At 44.0% G+C, this 19,771-nt stretch overlaps 5 protein-coding genes across 5 annotated transcripts; 2 read left to right on the forward strand and 3 right to left on the reverse strand.

Moving 5' to 3' along the window:
- Positions 1-36: 36 nt before the first annotated feature.
- On the forward strand, positions 37-813 carry LOC128304937 (alpha/beta-tubulin-N-acetyltransferase 9). Its single transcript, XM_053042186.1, has 3 exons — positions 37-113; positions 176-285; positions 347-813. The coding sequence occupies exons 1-3, from the start codon at positions 37-39 to the stop codon at positions 790-792; spliced, it is 633 nt and encodes a 210-aa protein (XP_052898146.1). The 3' UTR covers positions 793-813.
- Positions 814-1,159: 346 nt separating this feature from the next.
- On the reverse strand, positions 1,160-6,561 carry LOC128304932 (arf-GAP with dual PH domain-containing protein 1-like). The gene is made up of 4 exons (XM_053042177.1): positions 6,010-6,561; positions 3,689-3,914; positions 2,845-3,623; positions 1,160-2,775 (listed from the first exon to the last, which is right to left on the reverse strand). The coding sequence occupies exons 1-4, from the start codon at positions 6,089-6,091 to the stop codon at positions 2,711-2,713; spliced, it is 1,152 nt and encodes a 383-aa protein (XP_052898137.1). The 5' UTR covers positions 6,092-6,561; the 3' UTR covers positions 1,160-2,710.
- Positions 6,562-6,986: 425 nt separating this feature from the next.
- On the reverse strand, positions 6,987-7,945 carry LOC128304939 (NADH dehydrogenase [ubiquinone] 1 beta subcomplex subunit 11, mitochondrial). The gene has a single exon (XM_053042188.1). The coding sequence runs from the start codon at positions 7,861-7,863 to the stop codon at positions 7,396-7,398; it is 468 nt and encodes a 155-aa protein (XP_052898148.1). The 5' UTR covers positions 7,864-7,945; the 3' UTR covers positions 6,987-7,395.
- Positions 7,946-8,107: 162 nt separating this feature from the next.
- On the reverse strand, positions 8,108-10,412 carry LOC128304930 (Golgi reassembly-stacking protein 2). Its single transcript, XM_053042175.1, has 3 exons — positions 10,252-10,412; positions 9,078-10,116; positions 8,108-9,015 (listed from the first exon to the last, which is right to left on the reverse strand). The coding sequence occupies exons 1-3, from the start codon at positions 10,312-10,314 to the stop codon at positions 8,414-8,416; spliced, it is 1,704 nt and encodes a 567-aa protein (XP_052898135.1). The 5' UTR covers positions 10,315-10,412; the 3' UTR covers positions 8,108-8,413.
- Positions 10,413-10,671: 259 nt separating this feature from the next.
- On the forward strand, positions 10,672-16,170 carry LOC128304929 (protein fem-1 homolog B). Its single transcript, XM_053042174.1, has 6 exons — positions 10,672-11,145; positions 13,826-14,565; positions 14,636-15,331; positions 15,416-15,518; positions 15,582-15,723; positions 15,799-16,170. Exons 1-6 carry the CDS (start codon positions 10,984-10,986, stop codon positions 15,954-15,956), a joined length of 2,001 nt encoding a protein of 666 aa, XP_052898134.1. The 5' UTR covers positions 10,672-10,983; the 3' UTR covers positions 15,957-16,170.
- Positions 16,171-19,771: the final 3,601 nt, after the last annotated feature.

Genomic DNA, 19,771 nt, shown 5'->3' on the forward strand with positions numbered 1-19,771 from the left:
ATTAACGTATCTCCTTGAGCAGGTTACAGTTTCACCATGAAACTAAACGAACATCTTCAGATTATCGGCAACAACGTTATCTTGGTACCGTATGAGAGTAAACATGTGGAGAAGTAAGTACGCTGTGTAAAGTTCGTCTGTAAATGAAACGATTAATCGGATTGTTATTCTGCAGATATCACCAGTGGATGCAAAGCGAAGAATTACAGGAACTAACCGCGTCGGAACCACTAAGCCTCGAGCAGGAGTACGACATGCAACAAAGCTGGCGAAATGATGAAGACAGTAAGTGATTCGATCGTTGAACATAGTACTTTCACAATAATTTAATCTTTCCAAACTACAGAGTGTACCTTTCTCATCCTGGATCGCCAATGCTATGAACAAACGAAGGATGAAATAGAAGCTCTCGTGGGTGACACAAATATTTTTATCCAATCAAACACGGAAGACGACCCGGCGCTGGATCGCAATGTAGGTGAAATTGAAATAATGATCGCAGAACCAGCCGCTCGGGGGAAACGGTACGGTTGGGAGGCTACACTGTTAATGCTGCTTTACGGCGTGGAACATCTGCACCTACGGCAATACATCGCCATCACGAAGGACACGAATGTGCGTGCGATGAAAATGTTCGAAAGAATGCAATTTCGGGAAACGAAACGTACTCCGGTCTTCCATGAGGTTAGCTTCGGACGACCTGTCGTGCCAGATTGGACCGCGTGGTTAAGGCATGAGGTAGGATCGTACGCGATCAAACACTACCCTACTGAAGAGTTGCATTCGGAATAGATAATTCGATTCAAGGTAGAAGATTTATTATTATTACTTTCGTTACTGTCTACAGTCTCCAGCGTCTAAAGACATTCTTTATCGTCTCACGAACCATTCGTTCGTAACCCTGTGTACGACTTGTCTAATAATTAGCTATTTTTGGCAGATTATTGTAGTTCTTGTTTTTTACTCGTGGCTCCAAATATTATCTCACTTACACATATATTACATTACGTTACGATTGTTGTATTCCGCACGACTCGAAATCATGTGTTTTTAAAACCAGGGGCAGTATTGATTTCATTGTTTGCATTTCAATTCGTTTCGATGCATTAACCGTGCTCCGTGAAGGACACGTTATTTGGTCGTTACATCGCTTTTATTATGTTTGGTTTCACACATCTTCGTCAATAAAACAAAGAGTTTGAGCAGAGTTTCTGAGAGTTGTTTTGTGTGTTTGTGTGGTGCAACATTGTATTATAAAAAAGAAAAAAACACGCTAAAACCGGCGCTGAACACTGAACGTTAACGGCAAGTTGCATCGGTAGCTGTCAGCTGCTAAGAGCCATTCGCGCCACCAGGGGCTAGGAACCACGTGTTAGTATAGTGCCAGCGATATAAACTACGTACACGCAATCACACGTTTGGCCAAATTGCTTCCGTTGTCTCGTGGTGAGAAAGTTATTTTCAACAGCTAATTTCATCTTCTCTTTCGCCGCTTTGTTTACGATTGTTTAGAGTTACGGAACGACCTTAGATCAATTTTAATGTTGCCTATCTAATGTGCTTACGAGACTTGTAAGCAAAATGTACTTCTAAATTTGATTTTTGTTTCCCCCTTTGTGGTTTAGAGAGTAGAACGTTTTCACTAACTTATTCATCCTGTTTAGTTTCAAATGTTTGCCTCTTTTTTCCTAATTTCCCGTTACTTTCTCCACAATGTTCCGATTATGTAGCGAAAATTCCCATTCATCAAACAGAAATGAAACAGTGCCTTGTGCTATCCACAATAATGCGCCGCTTTGCTATAGGATATTTGTTCTTGCTCTAAAATGTTGCATAAAAAATGCGTGCCTTGTTTAATTACTAGTATGTTTCCTTTTGTGCATCTGTGTGCTTTAAACAGGAAGAGAAAGATAAATAGAGCGGAAGTATCAAAAAAAGAAAACTTCAGCATTTTATCTGGCGAGATTAAAAAACAAATTAGCAAAATAAACTCACATAAACCTGCTGGCTTTACCTATTCAAAACCATCCTAGAAGTTTACATTGGCTGAGTATTTCCCAGCGAGCTCTCGTCTGTTTGATGCCCTTCTTCGGTACCTTAGGTAGTCTCTGTCGACGTCAATAAATAGATCATTTACGCGCTCAACTAATCCAGAATCCCTATGTCTAGGACTGACATCATATTCATCTTGTAATAATTAATGTCTTCTGTTGCGGTTTATCTTTAGGTAGCATTCCATCTTTTCACAAAAGTAATGAAGGAACAGTATGAAAATAAATACCATCCAGCCGGATATTGCATCTTGTTTGTAAACATGAGGACAAGTAAATAATTGAAAATGTGCGTCAGCTAATGTCTAGAAAGAAGAGAAAAGATCCAAATTGATCGATGCCCTGTCTCTTTTAACGACCGTTTACCCACTTTTGGGTTGAATTACTTTCCGGCTATTAAAAAGAGTTGCATGATAATAAACTATATATGTTTAAAGTTTCCTATATATGTTCCGTTTTACCCGGCATAATCCAGATGAAGAATAAAATGTTACGACTATGGTTTGAGTTACAATGTCCTACCAATGGTAATGGTATCTGTTTGACCAATCAGTACGAAGCAGAGTGAAGCGAGCACATCATGAAAAGAAAACATTCGACCTCGTTGTCGTATCTCATAATAGCGCCATATCGTTGGATAAGGTGTTTTGTACGCTATATTACCTACCCGTAAAGATACTCTTTGGGTTGGTTCCACCACGCTTGCGTATAAGTCGCGCAGATACTAAAAACGATCAAGATACAAATCAATTATTAATGTTTAGTTTTTGTTGAGTCTAACATCAACACTCACTTGAGTTGTCCTGCGGACTAAGCGGTCGTTCCAGTACAGTCTGTATTGCGGCAATCCACTCGTCCCGATCTTGCTCACTGTGCGACGACATATTGTACACGCGTTCCGGTGTAAAGAGCGTAAAGCTGAAACCTTGATCTTTGGCACCGGGTGGCGCCCCTATTCGGACGCTGTAACCGTCAAGCTGATTGCCGAGAAAGATTTCCCCCTTCGGATGCGCATCGAGCTGATCATCGTGGTACATTAACTTCCGATCATCGAGCGTAAACCAGCGTCGTTTATAACTATCGGTTGCCCGTGGCCCCGTCTTCAGTAGCCAACCTTCGCGGGTGAAATCGTGCGTTAGCAGATCAACGAGATCGCTCTCGGATGCGCTCGGGAAGGCGATCTGGAGTCGGTGTAGTTTCGCGCATCGTATCGCCATGTACCAGTTATTGATAACTTCTGGATCGTCGTGATAAACGTAAATGTGACGTGTGGTGCCTTCTTTCATGAATGTTAGCTGCAGAGAGTTTGGATTGCCAATTTTGGAAGGTGCGTACACCACGTTCAGTTCCGATATCCGCAGTACCGCCTTTGGTTCGCGCTTTTCTCTCACGTAGTAGCGTAACGTGTCCTGTAATCCGGACAACACGAATTTCCTTGGCTGGTAGCGACTGTCCTCTTTACCGCGCTTCATCAGGAATCCTTCCATCCGGCCGGATGTGTAGCTCGGACGTTCAATCATACAAAATTCCAACCGTTCATACTTTGCCCTTATCCATTGTTCGATTAGCACTCTGGTAAAACAATAAGGGAGTGTAGTAAAGCAAGATCTTCATTTATATTCAATGGTTCTACTCACTGTGGATCGTTTTCTTTTGGTCTTCGGTAGCATGCAGGTACTCGGTTCTCGTATTTCAGTCTCGCCGCCCTGTTACCGACCTCGATCATGCGTTGGATCTGGCTGTCCTCCCACTTGTCCAGTTTAAGATGCTTTACTTTCGATATGTGGGCGCCCATGCTGCGATGGACTGCACAGCAACGAGTGCACAGGAATATTCCGATGTTGTATGACGCCCATTCTAGATCTGTAAAATAAAACATTGAGATTGTTTACATAATATATTGATTTGTGCGTTTTTCATAACAAGAAAACGGATATAAATATTCCATAGATTTCATATCAGTTTTTGGTACCAATCTCGCGCGTTTACTAACATTTCCCCCCTACCGAGATATGGTTTGACCCACTCGACGCTTAGTTCATACTTTAAATTATCAAGATATATGCTTCCCCGAACGGTTTATTTAGCAGACGTAAAGGTAATTTCTATTTATTTCCTATCCCTCGGTGGGTTTGCCGTTTGTTTGCACGCGTACCAAAGCGACAGAAAGTTGGAAGAACCCGATCGGTAGAAATCAAAACAACCCATGACGCAACATGACGGCACCTGTCCCTGTGTCCCCAGTTCTCTTGTTTCCGTCTCTTTCCTGTTTTAATTTTTAACTCCATTCTCGCTTTCATGCAACTCAGCAAAGAATGGAACTCTCTCTTTCTATCGCTTGTACAACATTGACCTGATTGGGATTGCAGGGTTTGCTTCGTGCATTTTTATAAAGTCACAGATCTAGAATGCCACACTCAGTTAATTTGTACCAACGATGTTAAATGCTAACTCTGAAGAGCTTTCGTTAGTAGGACATTGGTTTCAAATTCAATTGACCATGCTTTTTCACAAAAATATTTAATTTTTTTTAACTTGAAATACAGTGCTACTACCCCTGTCACGAGCCCTTCAAATGAGAGAAGGAAAACCGTTTAGAGAGAGAAAATCGTTGGCCCACGAAAGAACGGACAAAACGAAGAACCAAGATCCAGAACACAGGGTGCTAAGAAAAGAACGTAGTAGGAATAATAGCAACCGGCCCTTTTGGCTGTATTTTTCTCTGAAGTGCATTAACCTTGTAGCTGCGTGTTTATGGGAAGTTGCGTGTGTTTTTTTTAGTACACTCTTCCCGTTTTCTTCCCTCTCTCGCTCTAACGAAATACAAAAATACCACACACAGAGCGTGAATGTGCGAGCGAGTGAGCAACTGAAAGAGTGAGTTGAGAATTGTTTACGTTGGATCGCCCACTTCCAGACCCCGTGTTATATGGACGAAGGATTGGAAGGTTGGGGGGGGGGGGGGATTTTTATTGCACTTTTCTTTAACGAGCACTTTTTTATCCCTTCTCTCCCTTTTCCTTTTTAAGTCCCCACCCAAACCTTGTATCACACAACCTTATATCCTCTGCAATATTCAACCATTATATGATTGCACCTTTATAATGCATACAGAGGTGGCGCTTGGGGTGGTCGTGTAAAGAAGTGCGCGTTTTTCTTCTCACCCTCATCTCAACGTTGCTCACTTCTTTTCAATTCTAATCGTATTCTACGCATTAATAATGCACCGTAGTTATCAAGGTGGACACGTGCAGAGAACGTGAGGGAACTCAGCCGTCAGAAACATTAAGGCTGGTGGAGAGGAGGAGGGGGGAGGGGATATTCCGAATCAAAGTATAAGGAGGGAAAAGATAGCAAAACAAATACGTCAGCACTAGGCATGATACCTAAAAAGGTAGACACTGTATCACTTTAATCAACGATAGAAATGCTCTAAACTTTAAATCGTGATAACGCTAAGTAACGCATTTCTCTTTTCTCCGTGCACTGCAGAAGGGGCAGGGAGAAATTGGAGGTTGAGTAAAGCACACGTAGCCCTTGAGCTAAACATAGGGCGTCCCTACGCTGGGAGGCAAAGGCATCTCACACACGGTATGCGTAGATTGATGAGGTTGTTTATGACGTTTGGATGGTGTGCTTTGATACGAACAGAGATCTAAAAGGAGAAGCATAGACGAAGGGGCAGTGTAGGTATGATTGGATGAGTCATTATTTTGCTATTTGCGTTTCTACACTGACTGCCAACACCGCATACAAACACACACGCACTCACTTGTTCGGGGGGCGAAACTATGCAACGCGGTATACCCCCTACATACAACCTATCAGCCTATTTTCGCCCTGTGAACACTTCCTGCTATCATTACAGTGCTGCTATTCCAGCGGACCAGAGTCCTGGGACATGAAAGTATGACACAAGAAACCACAGATTACAGGAAACCATCCGTGCAGTACCTACTTTTCGAATCACAATCCGCACAGATGCTGTTCCCGTCCTGTTGCAACAGACGGTGAAGAATTTTTTCGTTCTGGTCTGCCATGGCCCTGCTGGGGTCGTATGCTACTGGCTGCCACCCGGCAGTAGCGAGGAGGTGTTGTGTCGTGTTGCTAAATTAAAAACAATTATCCACACACCACACACAGTACGGTGCACTTGTCGTAAAGACGGCGATGACGATGCCACACTAAAACTTGTGGAGCGCGTGTGTTTCCACTGCCGTGTAGTTTTATTTGCTACGTTTACTTCAATTTCTTCTTCACAGCATACGGCTCAATTCTTCTGTTCACAACTTCTTCGTAACAGGGCTGGAAATTCCAACCTTTTTTTCCTTCGCCACGAAACGACGGCGACGCACTATCTCCTCGATGGAGGGAGTTGATCGGGCACAATAACAAATTCTTCACGGGCGACCAAACTGGTGCGGCACCATTTGCTGCCCATTTTTAGGGTGATGATTTCGCTCGAACTTTCGATGATGTACTGCAGCAATAGAAGCACTTGATTGTGGGACTTCTCGTTTTGCGTGCGTTTAGATTTGCGTGAATAATTGCACAAATGTAGCGAGATTTGTTATTTCCGCGCATTTTCTGCTGCAAAATAAGCACCCAAATGAAGGTTTTGAACCAGGTTGCGCCCTTTTCGCGGAACCTTTTGACAGTTGTAACGGTTGACGTTTTAGTGCGAAGGGCGCCTCCATCGATGGCGGGAAGTTTGATCGACGAAATTTAAACTTTCTTTTTGTTCTATTCGATAATTGTAGAGATATTTTTGACTGAAAACAATTAACCAATATCCTTCCAAATAATTCAAAAAAATATAAAATATGGTTCATGCTTTAAACTCACTCAGAAGCTTTATTTAAATTTACATGACATAGTAATCATTCATGTCAGAAGTTGTTAAAATTCATTCTAATTCATCAAGGATCAACAGCGATGAGGATGTTTGAATGAAGATTATGGTAATACTATACACAATAGAAAATGCAGTCGCTTCTGCCTACTGTACATTCCTTGCCAGCGAAAGAGGTTCATCCCTAATCCTAGATCATTTTCGACACCGATGACAGGTCGAATCATGGCAAATGAAAACAAATCATGGACAAAAATAATGTACCACCGTATGACCGACAATCGTATTTTTACGATTTTCCCTATTTATTCGTTATTTAATTACTTCGCGACCTTCACAACACACTGCTACAATGTTTGCAACACTCGTTTTCTTCGCTGTTATGTACAAAACGAGACAAAACTTCAACCATTTCACGAATCGCTGTCGGGAGTATCCATTACATAATCCAGTGATTCTGCTTCCGACACGTTACCGGTAGATGATATTTCTTTAGATGACGATTTCCGTGTTGCCCAGCTCTTCGTCCGATGGCAGCACAATCTGGGCGGGATCGATAAAGTCCTTGCTGATCGGTTCCAGTCCAGCCGCTTCTCGGCGGCGTAGCTCTAGGTATGCTTCACGTTGCGACCAGTCCTGCAGCTGTGGATCCGGAACGTAAGCCCAGTAGGCTGTGCCCAGCACCAAGCACAGTGTGACGGTGAAGAAGAACGACGAATTTGTGACACTACGGTCGTGCGCTTCGTCGTGTCGATCGAAACCATAGCTCACCCAGTTACGACCGGAACCGACCGATGAGGCCGCAGTCGCACTGCTAGGGGCAGCCGCCTTCTTCGGGATGTCGAGTGTGGCAGCGTCACGGTTTTTCTGCGACGAGGAAATCAACCGAGCGCTGCGTAGCGAGTGGTTCACCAGGTTACGCACCAGCGGTGCATTGCCGATTCGAACCAGGCTGGACATTTTACTGAGGCCGAAAGTTCGGATTTCAACTTTCCGGAGCGATTGAAAACAACTTCTGCAGTGAACGATTTCGTTTGTGTTTTGTTCGATGCTACTTTGACAGTTGTCTCAATGTGATCTAAACAGTAGGCTCGAGATAACCCTTGATATACGAGATTGTTTGTAGAGCGGTATTTACAACCATACTGTCCACTTCTTTCAATCTGCATCACTAACACCACATAATTGCAGACGAAATTTTTAATTTTAAATTTAATAACGATACTTTATCATCCATCATAGATTGACTAAACTTAAGTGTAACATAAAGCGCAAGATAAAAATTATACTTCGTGTTTATCTGGCGTGTCACCCAGGGCAACCAAATGCACCAAAAATTATTTTTCGTCCTCCCATCGTCTTTTCTTCGATTCGATACTCTTTCGAGCGTGCTGCGAAAGTTGGATCAAAATAATGGATTGCTCCTATGTACAAACCCATCATCGATTGCACATTCGGCGGTCGTGCGCTCCCATCCAGGAGGAAGTCCACATTTCGAGGCGACACAACTTTACTGCAACGTTGGCGGCATGGTCATTAGCGGTGGTTGCTGCTGAGCATTTGCGACAGGTGCATTGGTAAACTGCAGTCCGCGGAGTGCTTCCGGTTGAATCGTTGCGCTAACCGTTATCGGCGGCATGCCGGGCAGGGAGATGGGTGTCGTAACGGCGCTGCTTTGGAATAGTGAAGATGCGGCCGGTACCGAACCACCAGCAACCGCCGATTGGTGGGTGGGCGACGGCTCCGCAACCGGTTGCACCTGAGGGTACGTGGAGTACATCTGGATGGGGGGTTGTGAGCCCCAGGGTTGCTGTGGTTGCATCGATTGCTGCTGGCTCTGCAGAAAGTCGATCGTGTTGGACATCGCGTAGCTGTTCGGAGTCGATACAACGTTGCCACTGCTGTTGCTGCTGGCCGGTACAATCGGTGTTCCGTACATTGGATAGAAGTCGGTCGCCAGTGTCGAAGGTGGTGGCACAGCACTTGCCTTCGAGTAGGGGTTCGCTGCGTATGGTAACGAGGAAACGGAAGATGGCGGATAGGAAAGATTCGCCGGTGGAGGTCCCTGTTGTTGGGAAGGTACACTGTCACCATTCGCCGAAGGAGATACAACTAAAAATATATAAATATGTAAGTGAGCTGTGTAAACCACGCAAGTATCTCAATCATTCTACCTTGCTCTACCAATCCTGCAGGTGGTGTATAAATTGCCGGACCGACGTGAATCGGAGGTGAAGCTACCTCTCCCGGTTGGCCTGCGTTATTATTATAAGCCGGTTGCGTTGGTGTCGTTTGTGTTTCCACGTTGTTATTCACCTGATCCGTTGGACCTGTCGCTGTTGTTAAAGCAGAAAACTGACTATTCAAATCACTTACTGCTGGTGTTGTCGTTGCTGTCGTGCCACTCAACGTGTTGTTTGGCTGTGATACCGTAAGCAGATCATGAACGGCATTATTGCCCTGGGGGGCGAACGTATTCGCCAGTGGGGGCACCATCGGAATAAATGGCATGGAACGGTTCGCATTCGTCGTGTCTACGGTCGGTCCTGCCATTGCACCTGTTGTCGGTGCGGTCGGGAACATGGCCATGGCGCCAACCGGCACAACTGGTACCGATTGTGCCCCAACATTCAGGGGAACCTTCCCATCGCTCGGCATCATCCGAATTGGTATCCTGTGCAGATAGCCATACCCGATGCCACAACCGAGACTGCCTTCGCCACCCCATTTTGAGTTCGGTGTTATCGTCACCTCACGACAACGGTCGAGATCCGTATTGTACACGTACATTTTCAGTGGTCGACCCTCGTGCGACTCAATGAGCGTAAACAGATCTTCACTTTCGTGTAATATAGAATCCGCACCGATAATGTAGTCCGTGAACGGTATGAGCCCAGCTTCCTCGGCCGGTGACGATGGATGGACCTCCAGAATGTGCCACACATTTTCATTGGCGCCCTCGAACGAGCAAAATCGTATGCTAACCCCGAGCAGTCCCTGTCCGCCCCAGGTGCTGCTCGGCGTAATATCCACCAAACGAATGTTTTGCGTTTTGCTGCTGTACACCGTCATCTGGATTTCTTTGTCGATGTTTCCCTTCAATAGTTCCTTCAGCGTATCGTTATCTTGGTCCAGGCGAGTGTTGCCGATGGCAAGAATAAAGTCGAAAAATGCTTCCAGTCCAGCCGTTTTACCTGGCGAGTTGTCTTGCACCTGTGCAAATAGTTAATAAACAATTCTCATTGATCAGAACACTCCTTCATACACGTCCCAAAGGGGAAAAGCTTGATCGAAAGTGAACACGTCATCTATCGGCTTGTTGGCCCTTTTGGGGACATGAAAACTCACCCGTAAAACATGGTATCCTTCGGTTCCACCACCAGGAACGGCAATACTGTGCGATAGTCCCATCTCGATTATCCTAAACAGTCAAATTTCACTTCAATTTGTCCAATTATACACGATAAAAAGCCGACGACACGAAAGCCAAAGTAAATGGAAGGAAAACTTTTTTATCTTTTTTAGGTTCTCACAAACATTTGACAAATGTCATAATAATCTCATTTTGGGCAAAATTTCATGCATCCCATAGTTCACCATAATCACCTTGGGCACTATTTGACAGCAGGGAGCTATTGACAGCTGATCATGAAAGGAAAATATCAACAAATGTGTAAAAATACACATTCCCACACTACTGGGTGGGGAAAAACTTGATCGCGAGAATGGGAGCAGAAAAATGCCTGTCTTGTTTCCGACCAACTTCGAGACGGTACAGCTCGTAGGCCCGTTTGCGCAGTGCAGTGCGGTGCACAAAACACAACGCCTGTGTGGTTTTCCCATTTGTTGTAGTCCCTCGGGTAAATTAATCCTTGTGTAGTGTTGTGCTGAAGTAATTCGTGATCATTTTCTGCAAAGTGCCTTATTCAATCACACACAATATCGCACGTCTGTGGAGCGTTATTGTTTCGCTATTGTCCGTGTGAATAAAACGCTTCGAAAGTGTCGGGGCAGGGCAGTGCTGGTGCCGCGTGCCGGAAGCGGCGAACGCGGTCCATCAATCGCGAAGGTACGGTCAAGATGACCAAGGAATCCGAAGATTTGGAGCGGGAGAAAGAAACGCTTCGCGAGCGTACCATGCTAAGGGTTTACTACGCCGCAAAGGAAGGTTTCTGCACGCAACTCTTGGCTTTGCTAGGCGAGATAAAGGATGACGAAGAAAGGCGTGCCGTAGTAAATCAGGTAAGATATACGATCATGCACCACATAGTAAGGGAAATGATGCTCGTCACAGAATAAAGGAAAAAAAATAACAACCGTCAGCTTACTCAGTGGAAAATAGAAGCGGCTACCGTACCACTTTAGGAAAAACTTTACGTTCCCTCATTTTTGGCAAACAACCATACGAGTAAACCCCCTTCGCTTCTACTTTCAACGCAAACCCCGTGGCGTCGCACGCGTTGGCGATCGCGCACCGTTAATGAACTATAAAATTTTTGTCCAACACACACTTGCGCATCCATCGGTTCGATGGCGTTGTGGTTTGATGCGCTAGCATCTCGTAATTTCTGTTTCTAATTTCGTCACATGCAAAATACACACAGAGATAGCCGTAAAACACCACGCGCTTGTACAGTGCGTCAAACTTCATCTCTCCTGCCGTCCTTCCGTGCTTCGTACGGCAAGCATACGTGGGAGCACTGCTACACGCATTGGGAAACCCAAATTTGCATCGTGCGCCGGTTGTGGTAAGCAAACGCAACAAACGATACCAAACAAATCGGACCATCTTAGTGAAGATACACATTTGATTTCGCTACAGCAAAACACTACGACTTGTTACGACTCGGTTTCACGGTCAAGGATAGGTTACGGATTACATGTTCATGTTCTAACCGAAACGATACATTCAACGTTTTGTTGTCGGTGGAAAAAAAATCATGCGTACAAGATCGGTTGATCATCAACCTGAAAGCATGGTTTTACAACGAAGCAAAACAAACGGATATTTCAAACGAAAGAAATGCGTTGTTTAAATAATTCCCCAATAGGTGGAAGAAAACAAAACATCCGCAGCTCACAAAGACTCGACCCAAACAAACCTCTCGTACTCGATGATTTACTCGGATGCGGCACAAAGAAGCAAATTGCGCGTTTAAATTTAATTCCAATGCGTGTTGTTTGAATTTTGCATTAAGCTTGATCGCTATTTGGCAGGAAAGGTAGCGAATGTGTAAACCGTAACACTAAGTAATCCATTTCGAAACTTTGCAATCCACGTTGTCACTGATGGCCGTTTGATTCCACGTTATCCACGTCATTTACACTTCCGTATTCGGACTCGGTAAAAATGTGTGCTATTTTCAAACCTTCTCGTGGTTGAGAGAAAGAGGGCAAGCAGATGGAGAGTGGGAAAAAGAGCTAAAGGGAATGAAATCTTCCTTTCCATCGGAACAAAGCCCTTACGAATAAAGCGTTTAAAGTAACTGGAACGTCCGATTTCATATAATGCTCCGTTTCGGTATCCGATATCCCTCCAAACGAGGACAGTTTATTGTAATTAATTGAAAATTAAAACAGCTGTTGTCTGCGTTTACCAACGTCAAAAACCGATGGAGACGCCTGGTTTGTTGTAAATACAGCATTGCGCTATTGCGTGCTATTTTATAAAATGGAACACCAAAATACGAATGAATCGCGCTCGTTTTCCACATAAAGAACATTTTCAAACAATTTTCCCAGCGCTTGGCAAACATTGCCATTCGTGGTATAACGGCAATGAGTCAAAAGGCAAGTTCTTCCACTAGTGTGAATTTCCCTTTCTGATTCCATGTAAATCGCTTAAGCGTGTAGTTCATGCATACATCACGCCGGCAAGTGATTTTATATTCTACACGCTTATTTTTCCGGATCGTATTCTAAAAATAGTTACTATACACGGCGGCAATGAGGATGCGATCATGTGTAGTAAGTCGCGTTTTTCAGTGTTTTTCTTGCATCATGTCTAGCTGTCAGAAAGTGGGAAGCCGCGGATTGCGGGATGATCTTCGCAAAAGCGACCAGCGATCCGTCCTTCCATCCACTATAAAACACCGCGAATGGTTGTATGTTCTCCCAGGTCAATGACGCGTAGGAATCTGTTAGAAGAATGGATGTCATTACCATGAATATCGCATTCTCGGATATAATTAGATGTTAAAGGAAGCATTTGAGTGATCGTTAACGAGCATTATGTTCGTTTGAACCGTCTCGTAAAATAATAAACCACAATTGGCAGGCGACAAAAACTAACTGCGTGCAGGATTCCATTTTAATTCCATTCTTGTCTCACAAACATTAAAAACCTTCAGGAATGAAATTCTATAAGCGTGTAAAAGGTATTTGTGAATCAGAAGTTGTAGAATGGTTGACCAGCTAAAGCACCATTCCATGGTCACCAACTTGGCTGTTGTTGAGAGGTTGTAAATCGCATTCCGATGACGCACCGCACGAATGTTGCAGAAATGTTTTGATTGTTGGGCAAATGATCTTGCAAATGATTCAACCAGCCACTTGACACGCAATCGGCTCTCCTACGCACTACAGGAAAGAGGAGTAGATTTTTTTCACAATAAATTCTTGTGCAAAAAATGCTTGCCAAGAAAAAAGAAATCCTTACTTTGCTTGTACAAACTTTATCTGCAACAGTTCAAGCCGTTCATCGCTTTTAATAGACGATGACATGATGCGCGATTCAGGTGCGATCGCGTCGATATTCTGTAACGCAGTGCGATATTTTTGTATGTACACTCCAACTCATCGTCGGCCGAACCAAAAACATTCTCATTATTAATTTTTCCTGTTCGTTCACAATTGCATTGCATTGACCACAACATAAATATTCTCGTTATTAATTATTGCATTCCATTCCATTTTCTTGCAGGAATTCTTTGAAGAAGAGCATCAGATCTTTACACCCCTGATCGTAGCAACGCTTAATGGCCATTTGGAAGTGGTTCACATTCTTCTTGAGCTGGCCGAACCAGATATGGAAAAGGAGGGTTGTGTAAAGGTACACGGTGAGCTAACGGACGGTGCCACGGCGCTCTGGGTAGCGGCCGCTGTTGGCCGTCTCAACATCGTCAAAATGTTACTCCAGCACGGTGCTCAGGTGGATCATTGTACGAAGAAGGGTTCGACACCTTTGCGAGCCGCCTGCTACGAAGGTCGGCTCGACGCAGTGCAGTATCTTGTCGAACACAATGCGAACGTTTGCACGGTGAACATGTTTAATAATACCTGTGTCATGATCGCTGCCTACAAGAACTACACCGATGTGCTGCAGTATTTGCTGGAGAAGGGTGCGCAGGTGAACGAAAAGGCACAGTGTGGTGCATCGGCTCTGTACTATGCGGCTGAATGTGGCCACGTGGAAGTGTGTGAAATATTACTAGATCATGGAGCACTTTTGATTAGGAACACGTTCGGTCTAACGCCGGCGCTGGCGGCTGCTGAGAGAACCCGAGAAGCTGTTGTGGAGGTGTTCCTTCAGCGTCCCGGTCTACTCACCAAGGAAGAACGCATCGAGGTGATGGAATTGTTGGGAGCATCGTATGCGAACGACAAGGATAATTACAACTTGGGCAAAGCCTTCCACTATCTTCTTGCGGCAATGGAACTGAGGTGAGGCTTTCTTGCGAATAACAAAACAATGTTGCAGTGTGTTTTACAATACTCCTGCTTTCCATTATAGATACGAAGATCCGGAAAGCATTATTCGAAAGCCAACCTTTGAACCGATAGCAGCATATGAACACTGGCTCGAATGTCAGACATTACAGGACCTGCTTGCGATCCGCTACAATCACAACTCGTTGCACATGGAGTCACTTACCATACGGGAGCGCATTCTCGGCAATCAATGTCCTGAGGTAGCCCATGCGATTATCTACCGTGGTGCAATCTGTGCCGACAATGGACGGTTTGATCGGTGCGAAAGTCTTTGGCTGCACGCGTTGCGCCTTCGGCAGCAGAACGGTCTACAGGTGCAACGTGATCTGCTTCGGTTCATGAAACTTTTCTCGCAAGAGTTTTTGATCAACGAAACGATACGGTTCGATAGTGTGATTGCTGTGCTTGGTGCCTGTATCGATGAGCTACGGTACAATCAGCAAAAGTTGGCAAATCCTGGCCCGCGGGACGATCTGGAAACTATTGCGGATAATTACGAGATGAACATCGTGACGGTGCTGTACTTGATCACAATCATTACGAAGTTGCTGCAGCGAGAGCAGTTCGTGCGGACGGAAGAGCAAATGCTGCAGGTGTATCAGATGGTGTACCAGCTGAACATGATGATGGTGCGATTGCGGGACGATCAAACGTTGCTGCATCTGGCTGTGAACGGTGTAACGCCGGTGGATGAATTTCTAACCGATGAAGTTTGCAGGTGATAAGGCCGTTTGAAAGAAAGCAAACTTTTAAGTTTGCTGCTAAATTTAAAATGCATTTAATATTTATTTATTTGCAATAGATTCCCATGCGTTGAAACAGTCAAGCTACTTCTCAAATGTGGTGCTCCGGTGGATGTGGTCGACAGTGACCGAAACACGCCTTTACACACGTTAACATCAACTGTGAGTAAAATTGTTTTTTAAATCACTCCAAACTGTTAACTAACTACGCAATCTTTCCTTCAGCTACAAACGACTGTGCTACGGATGGCGGACAGCAACGTAAAATCGGTGGTAAAAGAAATAACCGAAATTTTCATTGAAGCCGGTATACATCTCGATGCAGTCAATGCGGACGGTTTGAAAGCTTCACAAGTTTGTGTTCAAAGTAAGTATGTCACAATACTCGGTCTCCCCTTTGGTTGGTTCTTGAATAAAGTTACTTTCCTTCTTTTTACTATAGGTTGTGTAGCAGCGTTTATCAAAAGCTACGAAACACGTGCCATCAATCTGCGCTGCCTTGCCGCTCGAGTGATCGCTCAGCACCGAATCCCGTATCGGAAGTTAATACCACGTCATCTAGAAGCGTTTGTGCAGCTGCACTGTACACGTAAAAGCTAGAGGCTGCGTTGTGATGGTGCGAGTCAGGTGTATTGCAGAGCTTTAACTGTCCTTTGTATCCGATCCGATCATCCATCAAAAGGCACACTAGTGACAGCGGAAAGTGATATTAATCAAAAGATGTAGCGTCCCTTTATATTTGTGGTGCTACGGTGTAACGAAAACCAATTGTATTGAATTTCGAAAGATTTTAATAAAACTAATACAGGCAGGACTTTTGTGTATGATATATGCAAACAACAACAAATCACGTTGAGAAACGCAAAAAACAACAACATTATAAGGTCTTCTCATTAGTTTTTAAGTTGTTGTATTAACATATTTTCTTTTTCTTTTTTTGCTAGCAATACCATTACCCGGGGCTAGTATGTCGGAAGATCAGTTTTGAAGGACGCCATCGCATAAAGTACCAGGCGTCTCCTCCGTAAAATACAAAAATCAAGGTTGGTATATTGGTTTTTCTGTGAGCCTCAAAGTTATTAGACTATTAATATTTATTAACCATAAATTATTATCAACGTAAAAATCTTTAGAGCGTCAGGGACAACCGGAAAAGGGGTTAGAGTTATATGCAACCAAAATAACTGCATAAGCCGCTGGAATAGGTTTTCCGGGATAAAGTTACCCTTTTATGTAGGTCTGGTAATGCAGACCACCTGCTATGCTACCTGCTAACAGCACTCCAAAATTTCCGGTTTGTTTTGTTGCGTTCCAAAATGTTGCACACACACCGAACAACTGACCGTCGGGAAAGGTCAGAAGTAACTTCGACTGACCCGGAGAAAAGCTTTTCACCAAACAATGCACAGTGGAAGTTTTTGGGGAGGTGTATTTTTGCTTGTTTCGTTGCTATTGTACCGTTAATAGCTTTCGACATGGACTGACCAGCAGGTGTGCTGTACCGAACCTATCCTAACTCTACGGACGTTTCGTAAGCTACCCATGGCTTAACTTTTTGCCCGTTAAGTCCCCATATCCAGCAAAAGCAGCAGCTCGATTATGGTTCCAGTAGCCACCAAACTACCCCCACCAACACGAGTAGTGGATTGTTTTCGTTCGTTCGCTTGTTCCCATTCCATAATTCCACCATTTTCCGATCAATCCGTTCGACCCGTTCTCTCACCCCTTATGAATAATAAACAGTGGAAAATGGGATGTCGGAAAGCAACGATCCCGTTGCTTCTGCTCGCTGTGTCCGCCCCGGGTTGTCCTGCTCCGGCCAAGCATAACAAAACGCAGCCGGTTGTTGAGGCGTGTAGATATTCACCACGAACTAACCGAGTGTGTGTGTCAAGCATGTATTGGACGAGAAGTTGGTCCTTGTTTCACGGAGACACGAAAAACGCAAATGCCATTTGCGTGCTACAGCCTGGGAGTCGTGTAGAAAAGCTCTCGTACAGAAATATGGACAGGAAATGCGTCCTTCTGTCCCTTGTTCCCCTATTTTCCCCCGTCCCCCCATCTCATCGTCATTAACGATCCCCTCTTGTTCGCTCTCGCTCACTCTCGCTCTTCCCATTTTTCGTGGTTCTTTTGTATGGTTCATTTTCAGAAATGCAACCGGCCACTAACCAAACGCACAAAGCCACACATATACGAACATGGGTCAATATAATAATCGTCATTCGGGCGGAAAACTGCATTTTGCTCTATTAATTCCTGGGCCGGGGCGTTCATTTTTCCTTTTCCCTTTCGTCTCATTGGCCTTTTCCGGCGTTTCAAACAGGTTTTCTCCTTTCATCTCTTGTTTTATTTCTCCATCCAAATAATTCTTCCATCGATGGCAAAGATAGCATTCAGTTGGGTTCACTTCTTTTGCCTGTTTGTGGAAGTTGCGTCGGAAAATGCGGAAACTCGAACGGGCTGGGGGGAAAATAGGAAAAACACACGATTTATGTATACATATTTGAAGCACAAAAGCACAATGAAGCATTGGTGCGCAAAATAGAAGAACAAAAGCGGTACGCGGTTGATGTAAAGAACAAAAAACCGGCACCCATTGAAATTCATTCTGTTTGGGGGCACTTCCATGGAAGTGATGCAAATAAACTGAATGCCTTTGGCCATATGGAACACCGTTTCCCAATGAAATTGTGTATGTAGGCGTGTATTCTGTAAAAAAACGCGCGTTTGTTAGTGTATAGATCTGTTGAATAGCGAGTCGGAAAAATAGGTTGAAAGGATTGGAATTTTTAATTATACACTATTTTTTACTGGTATTCAAACAATTAATTATTTCTCTTCAACAAAAGTCATCCGACGGGGGAAAATGTTCAGCCGATGAATTACTCATTCATTGCTTTTCGAACGCAAAATAAGAATCACAAAAATAGTATCATTTAATGTTCAATAACTGTTATTTAGAGTTAAATCATTGAAGGATTTAAAAACAACTATTTAAAAATTTTACATTGCTAATGTCCGTCAATCATGAATTCAGACGAATATTACGATTCAGAAGGCATTAAACTCATTACTGTCACTGCTTTCATCGTCTCAGTTTATCAGCCTAAGTGGTTCAAAGCTGGTGGAAATGTGTTGGAATAATAAAAATAATTACATTCACCACCATTTCAACATCACTCCAACTATCCTGACAGTGATAGTGCTGTTGGACCTTACTCCCAACAACACCTGGCGACAGATCCTGTTTTTTTGTAAGCCGCGGTAATGGTCCACGTAAAGACCGCAAGTCCACATCGATCCGCGGTTGTCCGCTCGGTCAGGTGTGGATCGATCAATTCCTGCTCCCACAAACCAACACCCTCCTCCCCCCGGAAGGATGCACACAAAAGGTCCTAATGTCCTTGACTAACTAGAACACGGACCGGTCTGTGTGTAGATGGATGGACGGACACATATGGACATAAAGCATGGAACCCACTCCACACTGACAAAAGGAAAAAGCAAGAGACAGCAAGAGAGAGAGAAATAAAAAATGCTACCCCATCAACCTCTAATCAGCTGCCGGAATCGGATTTATCGACGACAGTGGCACATAGCACACACACCCATAGGGTCACGCTGTATCTGTCGATGCGACTCTCCGCTTTCCTTCGACTAACCCCCTGAGGTTGCTCCATCTGCTAGAGGTGACATTTTAATGGCCACCGTTAGATTCTATATCCTTCTTTTGAGTTTCTTTTTTTTGTTCCATGGTCAGAAAAAAAGAAACATACAAACACTTGTAGCTGAAGAAACAATCGGACAAGGGGTTTTAACGAGAAAAGTTGCATTATTGTGACGTTGATATGACGTTCGACGGTCGATTGATTACACCAGCAATAGTACTTCATACTATTTTGGATGATGGCAAGATAGTTTGAAAGTTTTAAGTTCGTTATTGTAAAAGCTAATGTATTATTGACAACATCCCAGTCGCAGTACCGAGTATGTAACGTGTCACAAAAGTTGATTACAGCGTGCGATGGCGATGTTTCAATCAAGCCCACTGATCAGCGTGCCAACATTGACGCCATCCAACCGGACAGCCCATGACCTGTTACAAAATCGGAATCCAAACATGTCTATTTATATGTCCTGAAACGCGTCATGAAACATTTCGTGTAGGGTTGCCTCTGCTGGAAAGTGCCCACTGGTACATTGAATAAGTAAACATTGGAGAACTTCATGTGCACGGTACTGGCGTATGTTCAGCATTTTAGTTAGAGCAAGTTTTATTCTAAAGCCGATTTAATACCTCACCTAACATATCAGTCAACTAAATAAAGCTTAAGAGGAGAATGCGTCCACTGAGAGAGCAGGGACCCTCAAATCGATCCAACGCATTTCCACAACAGTTTACCCTTTTGTTC

This window comes from Anopheles moucheti, chromosome 3, assembly GCF_943734755.1.
Source record: "Anopheles moucheti chromosome 3, idAnoMoucSN_F20_07, whole genome shotgun sequence".
Classification (NCBI taxonomy): domain Eukaryota; kingdom Metazoa; phylum Arthropoda; class Insecta; order Diptera; family Culicidae; genus Anopheles; species Anopheles moucheti.